The sequence below is a fragment of the Periophthalmus magnuspinnatus genome, chromosome 3, assembly GCF_009829125.3.
Source record: "Periophthalmus magnuspinnatus isolate fPerMag1 chromosome 3, fPerMag1.2.pri, whole genome shotgun sequence".
Taxonomy (NCBI): domain Eukaryota; kingdom Metazoa; phylum Chordata; class Actinopteri; order Gobiiformes; family Gobiidae; genus Periophthalmus; species Periophthalmus magnuspinnatus.
The window spans coordinates 13,776,667-13,795,320 of NC_047128.1; the positions used below are offsets into that span (position 1 = coordinate 13,776,667).

At 40.7% G+C, this 18,654-nt stretch overlaps 2 protein-coding genes across 3 annotated transcripts in view; both read left to right on the plus strand.

Annotated features, from left to right (window-relative positions):
• Positions 1 to 60: 60 nt before the first annotated feature.
• ero1a (endoplasmic reticulum oxidoreductase 1 alpha) lies at positions 61 to 11,175 on the plus strand. Its single transcript, XM_033985970.2, has 15 exons — positions 61 to 322; positions 1,188 to 1,307; positions 1,781 to 1,864; positions 2,162 to 2,203; positions 2,515 to 2,591; positions 2,971 to 3,044; positions 3,926 to 4,046; positions 4,275 to 4,333; positions 4,445 to 4,471; positions 5,670 to 5,762; positions 6,205 to 6,451; positions 7,105 to 7,174; positions 7,298 to 7,384; positions 8,552 to 8,664; positions 9,330 to 11,175. The coding sequence occupies exons 1-15, from the start codon at positions 251 to 253 to the stop codon at positions 9,388 to 9,390; spliced, it is 1,347 nt and encodes a 448-aa protein (XP_033841861.1). The 5' UTR covers positions 61 to 250; the 3' UTR covers positions 9,391 to 11,175.
• A 785-nt stretch (positions 11,176 to 11,960) lies between these two features.
• Positions 11,961 to 18,654, plus strand: part of pacsin3 (protein kinase C and casein kinase substrate in neurons 3) — a 30,659-nt gene continuing 23,965 nt past the window's right edge. The window contains exon 1 of one of the 2 annotated variants that reach the window (XM_055221022.1): positions 11,961 to 12,378. The gene's annotated coding sequence lies outside the window, so the exon portion shown is untranslated. The remainder of the gene's footprint in view (positions 12,379 to 18,654) is intronic. The other variant, XM_033990954.2, reaches the window with a different exon arrangement.

The window sequence follows — 18,654 nt, forward strand, 5'->3', positions numbered from 1 at the left end:
TTTCAGTACAGAGAGCGGAACTGTGCGTAACACCAGTCACGTCCTTGGTCACGTCTCTCACGTAGTTCTGTAAATACGGAAGTAACAAAAACCTCCTGCGAGTTTCCTGATGCAACACAAATCACACACCGCTAACTCACGTCCGCTCAGTTGTCTGCGGTAGGACGGTGTTTGGAAGCCGCGATTTTGGTGGAGTTTTGACGCTTCTCTCACGTTAAACTTACCGGGTCTGAAGGCGCGCGTGTCGGGCATGAATCCAACGGTTCTCTTCGCGCTACTTCTGCTGCAGGTGGGCTCCGCGTGCGCCAGGTGCTTCTGTCAGGTGCGTGACGCTTCAAGTATTTTATTCAAACACTGATTTTAATAATTCTACGGGATTGTTGGCTTTCGGGTTGATTTATGTGATCTTGTCATGCTTTCAAATGACGGTACAGAGGAGGGACATAGTGAATAAATCATATAGAGGAGAGAGTGAATAAATCATATAGAGGAGAGAAAGTGAATATATCATATAGAGGAGGGATAGTGAATATATGGTACAGAGGTAGGCCTGTAACAAATTGCAAAGTAAATATTGACAACAATAATATTGAAAGTAATTTATGACACAATGACCCAAGAGCAGTAATTAGTAGTTAGTTTGCATCTGTAATGAGTCATAGAAGTTATTAATTTTACCTTTTTAAAACCTTTTACAGCTTAAATCTTATCATAAAGCCAAAAATAACCAACAATTTCCCAGTAGTGCAAAGAAATAGTACGCACAATAAATACTGACCCCAAAAATATATTGTTCCAGATTTCATATATTGAATGATAAGTCGATGTAGTAATTATCATGACAGGCCTGTATGAAGGAGGGCTGATGAATATGTCCTACAGAGGAGGGAGAGCTCTTGTATAGGGCTGAACAATTTGGGCAAAAATATCTAATTATGAAGTATTACAACTGCTATCAGATTTATGATTCAATAATAATATTCTGTTCAAAGTTGACATTTTAAACACATCCAGAGGAACTGATAAACTAATCCAAGAAACACATTTCAGAACATATTTGTACAGATTTTAACTACAGACTTTGGTTTTTATGCAAAATAAGGCAGGCAATTTGTGAATTTGGTTAATTCAAATTGCAAGTCTGATTCGATTGTGATTAGTCCTACAGCTGTACTTTGTGTTTACAGGTGAGCGGTGAACTGGACGACTGCACCTGTGACGTAGAAACAATCGACCACTTCAACAACAAACTGATTTTCCCCAAACTCCAGACTCTACTGCAGAAAGACTACTTCAGGTTCTACAAGGTACAGGAGGAGGAGGGGAGGGAAAATGGGGGAGAGAGTAGAGGGGGAGAGTAAGAAGGGGGGAGGAGGAGGAAGGATCTTCTTCTCCAGAAGATGGAGAGAGAGGGGAGAAGGAGGGGTGGGGGATAGATGAGAGGAAGAGGGATAGAAAGGGGATAGAAAGGGGAGAGAGAAGGGAGAGAGAAGGGAGAGAGAGGAAGGAAGAGGAAGGAAGAGGAAGGAAGAGGAAGGAAGAGGAAGGAAGAGGAAGGAAGAGGAAGGAAGAGGAAGGAAGAGGAAGGAAGAGGAAGGAAGAGGAGGGAAGAGGAGGGAAGGGGAGGGAACGGGAGGACCAAGGGAAATAGAGGAGGTGTCTGGGGTGAGAGAAGTCTGGATAGCTTTACTCAGACCGGCCCTGGAAAATGGTCAGTGGATGGTCAGAGAATGGGTGTTATTTAAAGTGAAGTAAATGTTTTGTCTCGTGTTTTATGAAGGTAAATTTGAACAAGCCGTGCCCCTTCTGGACGTCCAGCAGTCACTGTGGCCTCAGGGACTGTGCTGTAAAGCCCTGCTCCCCTGTGAGTATCTGTTTAAATCCTAGTTTAGTCCAGCTTTAGACCTGGTTTAGACATGGTTTAGATTTGGTCTAGATTTGGTTTGGACCTAGATTAGACCAGTAGACCTGGTCATTTAAACCTGGGTTTGAACTGGTTTAAACCTGGTTTGGTTTAGATTTGGTTTAAACCTGGTTTAGACTGGGGTAGACCTGGTTTAGCCCTGGTCCAGTCCTGATTCAGTACTGGTTTAAACCTGGCTTTGAACTGGTTTAGACCTGGTTTATTATGTGAATATAATTTTGAAGTGCGTTTCTGCAGAACGAGGTGCCAGAGGGGATCAGAACAGAAGCCCACAACAAGGTAATTTAAAAGTATTTTTACTTCTGCCACAATATTTTATGCTCTATTAAAAACAACACACAGCTCTTCAGTCCTGGTCCAGTCCTGGTCCAGTCCTGGTTCAGTCCTGGTTCAGTCCTGGTTCAGTCCTGGTTCAGTCCTGGCTCAGTCCTGGCTCAGTCCTGGCTCAGTCCTGGCTCAGTCCTTGCTCAGTCCTTGCTCAGTCCTTGCTCAGTCCTTGCTCAGTCCTTGCTCAGTCCTTGCTCAGCCCTTGCTCAGCCCTTGCTCAGTCCTTGCTCAGTCCTTGCTCAGTTCTTGTTTATGTGGTGCAGTATTCAGCAGAGGCTAACTCTGATCCAGAGGAGTGTGAGAGGTCAGAGGAGCTCGGGGCAGTGGACGTTTCTCTCAGGTGAGTGTCTCCCTCCAGTGGTCAGAGATGTTGCCCGATTTGGCACCTTTTTAATTTACCTAGGAGCCACATGTATTGCACAGCTTAAATATATTCCTATTAAAAGTTTGACAACTTCAGTTTATTCTTAGAAATAAAATGATCATATTTGACCAGAATCCTGAAAGTTTAACAGTTTCAATACAGAATATTCACAGACTTTGAGCAAGTATTATGCAAGTTTATGTTCCAAGAGAAAATCTGATCACAAAAATCAGTTACTATAACAACTTCAGTGCTTGTGCCAAAGTATGCACAGTTTGGAAAATGGTGTCAAACCAGGCAAATTCTTAAATGTTGTGACTTGTGATATTTATCCCTGTGTCCTTTTCCCCTGAAGTGATGAGACCAGAGAGGCCCTGAAAAACTGGACCAAACACGATGACGAGGCCCAGCGCTTCTGTGTGCTCGACGGTAACGCTTTCACTCTGTTCTGCACATGAGCCAGGGTCATGTTCACTTAGGTTTAGTCACCTCTCTAGAATGTTTTTTTTTTTTTGTCAAGATTTAGACATGTAACTTGTTCTAGTTTTTGCCTAGTTGAATGCCTGAAGAATGAAAGAACCACTTTTCCCTATTTCCCTATTTCCTGTGCTTTTTTTGCAATATTTAAAAGCTGAAAGCACAAACGTTGAACCTGATCATGTCTATTAGTGACTAGACCCAAGAACTTGCTGTACTGCAACACAAACCTTCATCTATCAATATTATTTTTGTATTAAATGTTACTGGCCAATAAAATGCTTTGATGTTATCCGAAGCCCAGCTTTAAGACAGACTCACACCATCTTAACACACACTTCCCTTCTGTTCAGTTTTCTTAGTTGTTTTTAGTTGCCACATCTCACAGCCCACATTCACTCCCCATTTTTGTCCTCATAATTGGCTTTTCACTAAACTTTTACTTTACTTTTACTAAATCAAGATTTGTAAATTGTCCACCATCTTATGTTATTGCCTTGCCTGAAATGTTCATCAGTATGGCATTAAACATATCTAACTCCATGGAAACAAGCAGATGACGCCACAAGTTGTAGGTCAGAACTGTGGAAAGGCAAACTCGCTCACAGTAAGAATACATGTTTTTTTTTGGTATTTTTGAAAAACACCTGTAAATGCAAGGTGCAAAGACCATACTGCGGAACAATCCATGCAACGTAGTAACATCTCCATGAAAACAAACGGGTGGCAGCAGACCCTCCCCTACAAAAGTTACATAGTGCATATTTAACACTCTGAACACCTTGAGCAATTCTAGAGGGTGCTGTTCTCACTGTTATCCCTGTGTTGTCCAGACGAGGGCGCTCCAGGCTCAGCGTTTGTGGATCTGCTGCTGAACCCTGAGAGGTTCACTGGGTATAAGGGTCCAGAGGCCTGGAGGATCTGGACCAGCATCTACGAGGAGAACTGCTTCAAGTAACTACTGAGATACCAATGTTGTATAGTCCTAGTTTAGTCCTAGTTTAGTCCTGGTTTAGTCCTGGTTTAGTCCTGGTTTACACCTGGTTTACACCTGGTTTACACCTGGTTTACACCTGGTTTACACCTGGTTTACACCTGGTTTAGTCCTGGTTTAGTCTTGGTTTAGTCTCAGTTGAAATGTATTCATATCAGTTTGAATTTATTTTAATTTCTGGTTTTCAGACCGTATTCTGTGAAGAGACCCCTGAACCCCGCCTACAGCAGCAGGAGCGGTTCTGATGGTATTATCAGGCTTGAGATTTCTTTAAGTATATATATATATATATATATATATATATATATAAAAATAAATTTTTTTTTATTCTAATGGAGAGTTTGTTTTGACTTTGCAGTGAGGACGTTCTACACCTGGCTGGAAGGTGAGAGGATCAGGCATAGACTGTATATAAATGTATGTATAGAAATGGAGTCGCCACGTTCCACATTGGAAGTGAGCATGGGCGCGCTTTGGCTCCATCAACTCTGGATCCAATTGTCCGTAAACAAAGATATGAACATTAATAACAGACCAACCAGGTGCCTTCTTTCCCTAAGGTCACTCTCACTAGTGTTAGCAACAGGTTGTATTGACAGTGTTGCTAAGGGCCCACTTAACCCTTGAACTGCTAGCTTTGAAGAGCTTCATGTGGCTGGAACCAAGTGCTATGGATGATGTCAGAGTCCCTTAGTCCGCGTCTATACAGTATGGGGGGTTAGGGGAGAGGGAGTGGGTTCAGATGGGGTCTAATAATATATAACTTCATGGTATAACTAGAAAACTCTTTGTTATTCCTGTTTATTTACTTAATGTTCCACTGCTGTAAATACCCATACTCCTTGCATCCTTGTATCTTTTCCTTCACACATATCTGTCAAACTGGATACTGTTTTTTTCAGTCCTTAAAGGGAATGTTTTCAATTTATACAATTTTCAAACCATGACAGACAAGCAAGTTTGTTTTATACCAATGAAGACACCAACTCTCGTACTGGGACGGCTCTCTGAATGTTGCGCCTTTTCCCAAGCACTTTCAGAGAGTTGCTTAAAGTTGATTGGGTCAAAGACTCTGAAAAGAGGAGCAAATTGTGCTTTTTTCTCAACTGGATTGAACTAAAGCGCTGACATCTTTCCCTCCACAAAAGCATAAAGTGCTTCTTTATGCACTTTTGTCACAAACAAAATAGTCTGTATTTATGTTAAAATTTGTCCATTTATATCAGTTGGTGTTGCTATGTTTGTTTTGGTTTTGGGCGTTTGACCTTAGGCTCCACCTTAACCACAATGCTGCTCTGTAATTGGATGGGTCAGCTTGAGCTGGTGAACCAAGAAAGTCTAGCTGCAGAGTAAACTAAATCGAGTTTTTAAACACTGTAAACCATTTAGTCATTTACAACGTCTACATGGTTTAAATTGATAAAGGGAATCAAGGGAATTAGTCTTGCTCCATGGAGATAAATACTGTGAAACATTTCAACCAAAGCAATAACATTTCCATGGAGAATTCAGGCAGTAGACTCCCCATCAGAAAAGATACATAGTGCACCTTTAATTTGAGCATGGTTTCTGTCTGTGTTCAGGGCAGTGTGTGGAGAAGAGGGCGTTTTATCGGCTCATCTCTGGACTCCATGCCTCCATCAACATCCACCTCAGCGCCAGATACCTGCTCAATGGTAAGGCTACCCACAACATGCACATTAGGTAAAATCCTCCAGCTAAGCTCCAGCCCCTACAAGCCTAGCCACAGGTCATGGAGATGGGTCCCCGAGCACTGTGGTGCTCACTGCTCAGCATTGAAACTGGCAAACCAAATGAGACTCATGTCAGGGTCATTCTACTTTATGACTAGATAATCATCTTCAGCCAAAACATCAAATTATAACATAAATATATGGGACATCAGAGCTAATGTTTTTGTAATTAAGAATAAATCTCCAAAAGCTATATTTGTTTGATTATTTCATATTTTGGGTCACAGTGAAGTCATTTTTATGGAATCTAAAATCTAAATTCTACGCAAGTACAATCCCTTTTAAATAAAACATGAAATGTTTGTGACTAAATGTTCTTCAGTAATGTAAAATGGTGTAAAATGTTTCTTTTATGTAATTGCAGATGCGTGGTTTGAGAAAAAGTGGGGTCCAAACGTTACAGAGTTTCAGTCACGGTTCGATTCAGAGCTGACAGAGGGGGAGGGGCCTAAGCGCTTGAGGAACCTGTACTTCCTGTTTCTGATTGAGCTGCGGGCACTGGCCAAAGCTCTGCCCATCATAAAAGTGGGATCCTTCAGGCTTTACACAGGGCAACCCCAACAGGACCAGAACAACAAGGAGCTGCTGCTTGACTTACTAAACACCGCACGGTCAGTCTCCACCCACAGGGGGCAGTGTTCTATTTACTGTATATACTGGATAATGCAGCTCTATGCTCAAACGGACACTTTGCCCCTCCTTCTCCTCCTATTGGTCAGCCTCTGTCAGGCTCTGAGTGATTGACAGGTGGATTTAACTAAATGCAAAGAAGTGGGAACTCTTCAGAGAACTTGTCCCTTGTTTAAATGTGCATAAAGTTGTATTTAACAACTGTGGTAATAACTATGACTTTGGCTCTTAGAAATTTGTGATTTTTTCATATTTGCCATTTTATCCACACCTGCCCACCAAATGTGATTAGTTTACAGTAGTTATGTTGGATCCTCTCCACAGGTATCACTCCCTTCATATATGGATTTCTTTGGTTTCTGGTGTATATTGACAGGCATGCTTCTGTCAGTCTGTCCCGGGCAGCTGTGGCACATGGGACAGGGTTGTACGGTTGATTAAATTCTATTCTGAATGAAATGTGTGCTGCTTCTGTCCCTCAAAAGCTGAAGCAAAGCCACTGTCGATTAGACCAGTTAAAACATCCATCACAACTTATGAATAGCAAATTATTGTTACTCTATCAATACTTTACAGAGAAATTTGACTTTGTTTCTCCAAATAATTGTTGTGGCTCATAATCCAATGTTCACAGATCTTTCCCGTTGCATTTCAATGAAACGTTGCTGTTTGCTGGAGACGAGAGGGAGGCAGCTAAACTTAAGGTACGACCAAAGACTATAGAAATGTGTCAAATAATTGTATTCTGCATTGACATGTTATAAGTCTGTAATATGAGGGTTAGGTAAGCCCATAGTAAATCTGTGTCTGTCCATTGAGCTCTTCAGGAGGATGTGCGTCTGGCATTTCTGAACATCTCTCACATCATGGACTGTGTTGAGTGCTTCAAGTGTCGTCTGTGGGGCAAACTGCAGGTAAAACCAAAACCACCACAAGAGTTGTTTTGTTTCACTCACATGTTGTGTAGGCCTGTTACAAAAATAATTGTATTGACTTATTGCTCAATACATGACAGATGGAACAATCATTTTTGGGGTCCAACATTTATCTCGCGGACTTTTTCTTTGTGCTAGTCGAGAACTTTTTGTTATTTTTCTGTATAGTTTTTTGGAGTAAATCCTGCTTAAGGGTTATTGTGTCAGTGGCATAATGGCATTCAGTATAATTGTTTATCATCTATATTTTCTTCAGCCGTATATCGTACTTCAAATTTGTTATTGTGAGGCCTAATTTTATGCATGGCAGTGGAGGTTAGGCACCGTCTGACCACACTGGCCCCAGGCTGAAGGCCACAGTTGCACTCAGAGCAACTGTATAGGTGGCATTTTCAGATATAATAAAGAACACATTTTATGCAAAAACTTTTTTGAGCTTTAAGCCATTTTAGAATATTTTTCCTTCATTAAAAATATACCTGGAGTTGTAGTTCAGTCAGTCATGCTGGTTTCAGTAATCCTCTGTGTTTGGTGAAGCTCAGAGACTTTTTAAAGTCTGAGATTTTCCATGACTGTGATGTAACAGAAAAAAGCCCTGTGCAGTTTTCAAGTCCATAAATCATTGGCAGACTCTTTTTGTAAGCATTTCTGATCTCAAACCGTGCTTGTATCTCCTACTTAATTTGATTTCACTTTGATAATTCCCTCTACTGCCAGTAGATGGCAAGATGCACCAGATCAGAGTATAGGAACACTGAGGCTGTGAAATGTCAGTTATTTTTTGCTTTTTTACTTGGGCACCATTTTAAATTCCACATCATGAAATTCCAAAGCAAATGTATTCAAGACCACGTTTACAGGCCAAAAGGCCCCTGCCTTTAATCAGGGCAGTCTTTCGTGATGTCACCAAATACTGGAAATTGCAAAAGCCACTGAAGGCACCAAAATTAACAACAAACTAAATACTAAATAGTAATAGTAGACAATGCTATCAAAATATCATATGAACAGTTTAATACCAAAAAGATTTAGTATTTAGTTCCACTTTAAACTGTTTAACCCTTCATTAGACTGATAAGTATTAGTGCCCTCTGCTGACATTTTAAAATAATGATATTTTCTAACTTGACCTCTGACCTTTTGCAGACTCAGGGTTTGGGCACCGCTCTGAAGATCCTGTTCTCCAGTCCGTCCTCACTTTCCTCCCCCCTCACACTCAACAGACAAGAACTGGTGGCACTCATTAATGCTTTCGGACGGTATTGAACTAGTACATTCCTGGTTTAGTCCTGGTTTAGTCCTGGTTTTGTCCTGGTTTAGTCCTGGTTTAGTCCTGGTTTAGTCCTGGTTTAGTCCTGGTTTAACCTTGCACAGCAAGATAGCGTGATATTTCTGAGTTCATAAACTCACGAGAATCCATCTTCCTCTGCCCCCACTGGTGTGATGGGGTCCGACAGGTGGTTGGCGCACCATTGAGCAACAATGAGGTTTTTGGTTTTAGTTCACTTGAGTACTTCGTCTTTGGCTTCCACAAACATAGCGACACCGACAAACCTACTTCAGCCTATTTTAGCGTCCTTACACAGACTATTTACTTTGTGAAAAACGTGCAGGAGATAAGCACTTTGTGCATTTGTGACAGAGAAGTCGTCTGTGCTTTTCTCGCACCTGGATTTAACAAAAGTTTGATTTTTCGTGTCGTTCTGCTGTTGTGACGCTTTGACCAATCAGATTCAGATAATCGTCATGACTTTCTGCGTTTTCCTGTCGCTTTCAGCAAGAGCCATCCCAGATTAATAATATGTAGAACTCAGTTCAGAGTGACACACATATCACTCTGATGTGAGCTAGGTTAGACTTGGTTGAGTCCAGGTTGTATGTAATATGTAATATGTTATAATTTATTTTTTATTTTGTTTTTTAGGATCTCCACAAGCATCAGAGAGTTGCAGAACTTCAGGGAGATTTTGGCTGAAGACACGTGACCCTGGGATCCACTTTAAACACTGCACTTTATCTGGTCCCTGTTTCTGACGAGAGGAGGTTCAAATCAGGCTACTAACAATAACTCTCTCCACCAATAGATTTATAGGTTTTGGAGAATATAATTATTTAAATGAGCACTATGTAACTTTTCTAGCATAGGGTCTACTACCTGATTGGCTCCATGGAGATGTTTCTTTGCTTGGAATGTTTCACAGTAAGTTGCAGGTCAGAGGTCAAAGCAATCTCCATGGAGACAAGCACGTGGCAGCCTCTCCACCAGAAAAGTTACGTAGTGCTTCTTTAAATTGAGGAACTAAACAAGCTTTAATAAAATTATAATGTAGAATTATTTGACTATATACCATAGACTATATAAATAAATGGATGTAGCTAATGATGTAGCCGGCGCATTCCAAATAGGAAGTACTCATGGGCGCGCTTCCGGCTCCATTGACTCTGGGTCATTCATTTTACATTGAAAAATTGTCATCCTCTCTGTAACTGCTGCAGTGAGCCTCGTCATTTTAGTCGTATTGACCCGCTCTACATGATCCTGGTGTTTTCCTAGTATTTTCACTCTTATGTCTGTAAATCAAGATATGAACATTAATAACTGACAAACCGGGTGCCTTCTTTCCACGAGGTCACTCGCACTGGCGTTAGCAACAGGTTAGCTTGACAGCGTTGCTAAGTGTCCACTCCCCGCTAAACTAGAGGTGTGGGCAGGAAGGCACTCTACCTTCAACAGTCTCACTTCAGATTGGCTCTTTGGTTGCTATGATACTCACAGTTGAAGTACCAAATATGGAACTCTGCTCCAAATTGGCCCCTATAACTGCTGGTCTAGTTGAGCTTCATTTGACTGGAGCCGAACTCTATTGGTGACGTCATACTCACTTACTCCACTTTTTTCAGTCTATGCTACATACTGACCTAAAAAATGTCCAGAAACCACTGAATAATTGCAGAATTTTTATTTGGATTTTTTTTCTCTTTCTACCATGTTATAATGTTGTTCTCTCATCAAAAACATGCCTCAAGTGCTTTTATATGTCCCCCATGCATGTTTGAGTATTTTAGCAATCTCTCCTTGGCACTGTTCAAATGCTCCTTACAGTTAGCTGTGCAATGCAGAACCCACACCCCTACATCATCCATTCTACCATATGACAATTCTCCATAAATATACAAAAGCATGATACAAAACTACCCAACAACTTCACAAACCTGATGTGATGTGCAGTAGTTAGTCAGCAGGATGCTGGTGTTATGATAGCACTCTGAAGGGGGAGTGGCTTAATGCGGGAAATACGTTGTTTTTGGCAAATATAGCTTTAAAAAAACATTTATTTTTTTTTAAAGGTAACATGGTGATCTTAATATATTATGTGTTAGCAGTTAATACCCTATACTATAGTAGCATAGTAAGTAAAGTACCCACTCTTTAAAGTCATTTTGGCTCCCGTGGTTCCTCTTTGTGGTTGATCTAATCAAAGCTTGATGTAATTATATTAACCTTGATTAAATTTGACTGAAGTCACTCAAAAGCCAAATACAAACTATCAGTGTTATCAGAGCAAGTTTTGTCTGTAGTGAGGCTGTTTAGAGGCAGCTGTAATTGCACTGTATGCCTGCAGGTGACGCTGGTTGTTCAGTTACAACACTGAATGCAAAGTGTTTACAATGTGGTTGATCTGTTGGGCACAAATTGCACTATTTTTTCATGTAAAGATCTTTAAATGATCCTTCATATTTTTGTGTAGTAATAAAATGAACAGTTTGGGAAATGACTTGTTTCTGACTGTTTAATCTACAGTTACAGGTGGTGCGGTGACTGCTGCTTTGAAGGTGGAAAAGCATTGTATAAAAATGTGACTATACTTGTTCTGATACAGCTCAAGATCATCTGAAAGCTATTCAGGAAAGGTTAATTTCTGTGACAATGTTAAATGAACATTTGTCATGCATGATATAATATATTGTCAGATGTCAAATGTACTCTACCTTTTCCACATGACCAGCCCTATTATAGCCAGAAAAGGGTGGAGTAGCCAAATTTGTCCTCAAGAGTACTGCTACTTTAAAGTATTACTCAAGTACAAAATAGTGGTCCAAGAAATTATTCAAGTAAGAATAAAAAAGTATTTGGGGAAAACTACTAAGTAAGAGCTTCAAGAGTAAGTGGCAGAACGTAACATCTGATTTATAATTTGAAAACATGAAATGGTATTTTCAAAGAACAGACACAATAATGAGACAAACTAAATCATATCTGAAGGAGCTGCAAGAAACACAAATGTTCAAATCATTTCATATTGTCAACATAAAGCTTTGTCACTTGTAAACTTAAAGAGGGAAGAGGAACCAAATATTTATTTGTTACACTGTATAATATTTTATTCAGGTAGGAGTAAAAGTATGGAGCCTGAAAACTACTCCAAGAACTTATTAAAAAGTAAAGTTAGTCTACTTCTCCAAGCATCTAGTCTTATCTCTGCAGTCTGTCTCGGCGAGTGAAGGGTTAACAGTGCAAATAGGATGAATGGATTGTGACGAGCAGCATCTGATTACACACATGCACGCGCAGAGGCCGGGAGCGCGCACGGCAGAGGGGAGGACAGACGTGACCCGCGCGCGCTGCAGCTTCTGTCCCACGAAACGGATCAACAAGTCACATTTTCGCTCCACAAAACGCGTCAAAAAGTCGTTTAATTGTTCCTAAACTTCGTAAAGCTTCAGACATCTTCGTGCGTAATCGTTGTCTCCCTCGGTGGATTTACGACGGATGAAAAACGCGGCGACAACCTGGGAAATGGATCGGTTTGTGGAGGTTTGAAGCGAGTTTTAAAGGAGAAAACGTGACTCAATCTTGACAGAAACGACTCGTGTGCGTCAGGAGAGGTTTGTAAAAGAAAGAAACGAGGATACGTAAGGAGAGGACGCGCATTGTGGCTGTGGGACTCCTCGCGCTCGTGGGAGGAAACCAGGTAAGCTTTGGCACACCTGAGCACAGCGTGGAAGACGTGAATCCTGAGGTGCTGCTTAGAGACGAGAGACGAGAGACTAGGGCCCGGGCGTAAAATTACAATCTAACCTGTTATTAACCATTTTCAGTGATGTTTTAGTGTTGGTTAAGTCTTTTCCTCAAGATCATTCCTCAATTATCTCTGAGCAATTAAGGTTTGTTATGGTCGTAGTTTGGTTGGTTTAGTTCTGGTTTGGTTCTAGTTTAATACTGTGTCTTTCTGCTTTTACACATTTGTGCTATTTTTCAGCTCCTCTTAAAGGGCCCATATTACTCTATTTCTGATTTATGTTGTTTCCTCATGAAAAATATACCTGGACTTGTGTCTTGTTTCATTCACATGTTAAACACACAAGCCTTGTTTATTTAGGCTGAGTACTTCTCTCAAACAGAAAAAAAAACACCTTGTGATGTCATGTGGTAATACAGGAAGCCCTCCTCTGAGGCAGCAACAACATTATAACATAATTTAAAGCTTACAACAGTCAATTTCAAGTAATATAACTTCTGGTGGAGGGTATGCCATCAGTCACCAGCTTCTCCATGGAGATGTTACTGCTTTGCCCAGAATGTTCCACACTATGGCACTACAACTACTACTACTACTACAAGATCTGTAGAGAGATGAGCTTGCTCACATTATGACTTTGTTTTTGCTGGTAATTAATTGCCAACATTATGTAAACTGAGTAAATGCAAGATAGCCATGTTAAATTTGGAAACATTTCACACGCAAAAGGTGAGCAGAACCCAACCAGAGGAAATGGATTAGTCCTAGTTTAAACCTGATTTATTCTTGGTTTAGTGCTTCAATAATTTCCTGTGGTGGTAATATTACCGTACTCAAGTATAGTATATAATACAAAATAGTGGTCCAAGCAATTGCTCAAGTAAGAGAAAAAAGTATTTGGGAAAAGTACTACTCAAGTACTACTGCTGTCCTTGAAGAATTGAGATTAAGATTTGAAGGGCTAAATACAGAATATCTTGAAGGTATATGGCAACACTCTTGACTAGGACTTAAATTTGTCAAATTTAGTTTTTTCAGACAAGCATTGTGATTAGTTTTATGATTTGTTTTAATAATAGGATTCTGTACTAAGTTCACATTTTAAACAAATTCAGAAGAACAAAAAGACTGAAATCTGAACTGACAAACTAATACAAGAATCACATTTCAGAACATGTTTGTACTGATCTAAACTACAGGGTTAGATGTTTTTGTGTAGTATAAGACGGGATTATGTTGTTTATGGCGCGAATTATGGTACTTATAAAATTGCAGCCACTGCGACTTGCTAATTGTGTCCATTCAAAGTGTGATTTCCACAGGTTTGGACAGGAAAAACATTCATTCATTCACTGTCCATACTCTGTCCATACTCTGTCCATACTCTGTCCACACTCTGTCCACACTCTGTCTACACTCTGTCTATATTCTCCATCAAGGCTGCCGATGTTTCATGTAATAAAATAAGCAACCAAAAAATAACTCACTTGAATGAATGGATTTCAGAACATGTTTGTAGAGATCTAAACTACAGGATTAGCAGCTTTTACACAGAATACGACCCCATGGAGACCTAAGGAGGGCATCTGACACACAGGGACATTTCAGAACATGTAGAGTTCTAAGCTACAGGTACACGATTTTTCTATAAAGACGGGATATTTTGTTTTTGCAGAGGACAGTCTAGGCTCTAAATAATTGCTGGTTTTGATTTAATAATTGCATCTCAAATTGTGATGTATTGTGCCGCCCTGTACCATCTGATAGGGCTATACGAATGAAAACAGTGACTGGACCATGTCACCAGGTCAGAGGTCACAGTGGAGAGGTTATGCCTGTTTGCTAATTGTTTGCTAATTGTAGTCCTTGAATGTGTTTGCCAATTGTAGTCCTTGAATGTGTTTGCCAATTGTAGTCTTGTAACGTGTTTGCTAATTATCGGACAATAAGCATACTTCCTGTTCTATCTAAAATAGTTGAGAATTGGGTGGTCAAACTTCTCACTGCTCATTTAGAAAACACCAAACCCTCATTACATTCATTACAGTTTGGCTTTTGTACCCATCACTCCACAGACACCGCCCTGTGTGTTTTAACAGAAAACATAAAGAGCTTGCTTGATAGTACTCCCTGTGTTGGGCCTGTCTTCTTAGACTTGAAGAAAGCCTTTGACTCCATAAACCATCAGATCTTGCTGTCCAAGTTGACTCAGTTTAACATCTCCTGTCAAGCTCTTCAATGGTTTACATCATATATGTCCCACAGGAAACAGTATGTGGTAGTTGATGGTGTAAAATCTTTGTTTAGATTGTGGTGTTGGTGTCCCACAGGGATTAACCCTTGGGCCTGTTTTATTCTCCCTCTTTATCAACAACTTACCAAATGTAATCTCACAGATGTATGCGGATGATACAATCATCAACACTCAAGCCAAAAATGTTCAGCAAGCTGCTGATGACCTCACAGCTGCCTTATTGTTTGTGCATAACTGGCTTATGGACTAGTGCCTCTTGTTAAACGTCACAAAAAACGGTCTGTATGTACTTCTCAAAACCTCATACTGAACTAAAGCAATCAAATGCCCTTAATGGAGTAGAACTTGGTCTGGTCCCAGGTTTTAAATACCTTGGAGTTATCCTAAGCCCAAAATTGTCCTTCAAAAGTCATGTAAACGTGTCCCAGGTAATTCAAATCAGTAATCAGAATTTTCGTCCCATCCGGAATAATTTAAGCATGACACAGACTATTGTTTAACTACTTGGTCTCTTGCCTGCCCCACAACACTTAAAACCATTGAAAACCTCTATAAATGAGGCCTAAAAACACTTGATAAAAACCCATTTCCCACCATCACTGTCACGTTCTGAAAAAGCATAGACTATTGGATTTTAACAGCATGGTCAACCTTAAAAGAGCTTGCCTGATTTATAAGGTCCTACACTCCCTCACACCACCACCGTTAAAGAAGTACATGAGCTACCACCAGAGGTGACCTACTGATCCTTCTCAGACGGGCCACCTTTGGTCAGAATGTATTTGTCTGAGGTGGGAACATGAGGAATAGTCTCCCGGTAATCCCGGGAGAGAATGTCCCACGTACAGTTCTTTTAAAGCTCACTCATCTGTAGTGGCAATATGATTTTAACTTTTTTATAGAGACACATTTGCATGTATGGGAAAAATATGAAATGGATGAGTATAAAATTTAATTATTGTCTTGAATGGGTGGCCAAACTGACTGAAATAATGGGGACTGTGCAATGAATGGATTGTGCAATATTTTGGATGGTGCAATAATGGGCACTGTGCAATTAGTATAATGTTAAATTTTTTATTTGGCCCTTTTGTGATCCCAGCCCTTTGGGACAACAGATGGAAATTAGCCTTTGGCTATAATCCAGTGTTACATTCATATTGTACCATGTCTGTTCATTAGGATGCATCGTTCCAATCGTATACATACATGTATACATAGATAAGCCAGATAACATATACAATGGTCCCTCGCTCTCGCTGTTTCACAGATTTATTTGCATGCTTTTTTTTTTTGCTTTTTTTTTTTACAGTGTATGAAGGCGCATTGTGTTCTGTGTCTTGATTGACTAATGGACGTGGCGTGTCTCCTGTACAGTACAGAATGTGTTCAGTCAAAATAAATGACCATAAATGTTCGATGCTAGCAGTGTAACTTTGAAGTGCTGTATTGGTGCGTTCACACCAGGGCATCAAGAACGCGTTGGACACCTATAGTTGGACGCCTTTACATTTGAGGGCAGATGCCTCCGACGCGCTTCATGGACACCTTGTACACCAGATGTTTTGTTATCCCTGTGTCTTTGTGAACGCTGCAGACCAGGTTGAGTGGCTTTACTGTATTTATTACATAAAACCAATCAATGAAGGCCATCGGCTCTGCGGCGTGTCTGAGTCCGTGATTGGCCTTTATGCAGTCGGTGCGCCCAGCATAATTAAGTTCCTGCTAGTTTGTGGCTGATGTCTTTCTACTTGTTCCAGATAATGATGTCGCTTTGTCACAGGAGTGTAGTGCCTGATTGGTTGACGCTGGACCTCAAACGCCAAAAAGTTCAACTTTTTCAAGTTTTGGACCACGAACAGAGCGTCTGACGCCTGAATGCTCAAGATGTACCGCGTTAACGCCAGATTCGGGCCACTCGGATGCTTGAAGATGCGCTGCAAAAATGAAGGGCAGCGAAGACGCGTCTTGTAAACTCAACATCCCGATGTGAACGTACTATATGTTTGCAAGTTTTCTGTCCGACAAAACCCTTCTGGACATGCTGAGGGAAGGTAGAAGTCACGTGGCTGTAAGGCGCCATTACGGAATAAATGAATCTTCAATTCGTCACATAAAGGAGGAAAATAACATAAGGACAAGAGCAGCAATACATTTTGACAAGGTTGTAAAAAGAGTTGTAAATGCCCACAAGAAGACCATCGTAAGGATGGAGTCTGCTTCAGCTTTGTGGAGTAGTGACTGTAAGAAAAAGATTATTACAAGACACTACAGTGGAGTGGCGGCAGGACGAAGAGGCACGGTCAGAAGAACTGTGAAATACGTGAGTCAATAACCTCATAGGTTGATCATTAAAATTACATTTGTTGAGGTATTTCTAAAAGCTGTGATTTTTATTTACAGTATAATAATTGGTTTTGTTCTATAATACTGTGCTTATTTTTTTTTATCTATGAAGGTTTGAACTTTGAGAGTGAAAACGAGAGAAATGTGAGAAAATGTTAATGCCGAGTCTGAGGAAAATGTATAAAGTGTGTGGTAAGGGGTTTTACAGCCTTAAAAAAATATAATAATTGTAAAAAATAAAGCTGATTACTTTGTGGATTTCGGCTATTGCGGGTTATTTTTGGAACGTAAGCCCCGCAATAAACGAGGGAGCACTGTATATCGCTGTAGAGCCATAGAGGCTCAGATCTACCACACCAGACAAGACCCATGGTGTAGACTGTGCAAAGAGGCCCCTGAGACAATCCAGCACATAACTGCAGGGTGTAAGATGCTGCAGGGAAAGCATACATGGAGCGGCATAACCAAGTGGCGGGCATAGTGTACAGAAATTACACTATGCAGAGTACGGACTGGAAACTCCAAGGTCAAGGTGGGAAACACCTCCAAAGGTAGTGGAGCATGATCGAGCCAAGATCCTGTGGGACTTCCAGATACAGACCGACAGAATTGTGATGGCAAACCAACCGGACATTGTGGTTGTGGATAAACAACAGAGCAAAGCCGCTGTGGTGGACATTGCAGTACCAAGTGATGGTAACATCATGAAAAAGGAACATAAACTAGAGAAATACCAGGTGCTCAAAGAAGAGCTGGAGAAGACCTGGAAGGTGAAGGCATCAGAGGTGCCCGTGGTCATTGGAGCACTCAAGGCAGTGACCCCCAAACTGGAGGAGTGCTATGGCAGAGTCCAGGAAAAACATCAGAGATCTCAGTCCAGAGAAGATACTGCGCAGACCCCTCAAGCTCCCAGGCCTCTGGTAGAGGTCCCGGGCATGGAAAAGAGGGGATGAGACCACCTGGGAGGGTGAGGAGGAGATTTTTATATATGTATGTATGTATGTGTGTGTGTGTGTGTGTGTGTGTAATGTTTAGTGCATTTGCTAATTGTACTCCTGTAGCCTTGTGGACAGTTTGACTTCCTGACCCTGGTTTGTTCTGTGGAAATTTGAGAGCAGCGTGACACCTGTAAGTTTAGTGTGAACTGAAGACTGGAGCTTTGACTTTCCTTCTGCAGAGAGACAAGACTAAAAAGGGATTAAACCAATAACTCAGATGGAGCATTCACCTACTAGACTTAAAGAGGAGGTGTTATGCAAAATCTGAAAAAAGATCATTATGGTAATTTAAAAATGTGTTAATGGTAATATTTAAAAATGTCTTAATACCATTGAAGTAAAATACCTCCTCTTTAAAATGATTTTACTTGTGAGTTTAAGCCCCCTTTAGGTAATCAGTACTTTTTGCTATGTGGTCATGTTGTTGATGTGGTTGTGTAGAATGAAGAGTCTTGTAGGCTGCAACTGTGAGGCGTTCAGGTCTCAGGCTAAAACAGGAAAAAGCACCACTCTGTCATTTACTTTTCTATTTTGGCTTTGAGCTGCCATCTCCAATCTAATGTGAAGAGCAGATCTGTTTCAAAAAGGCTGTGGAGAAGAGGTGGGTAGTACTTTTTGAAGAAATTTTAC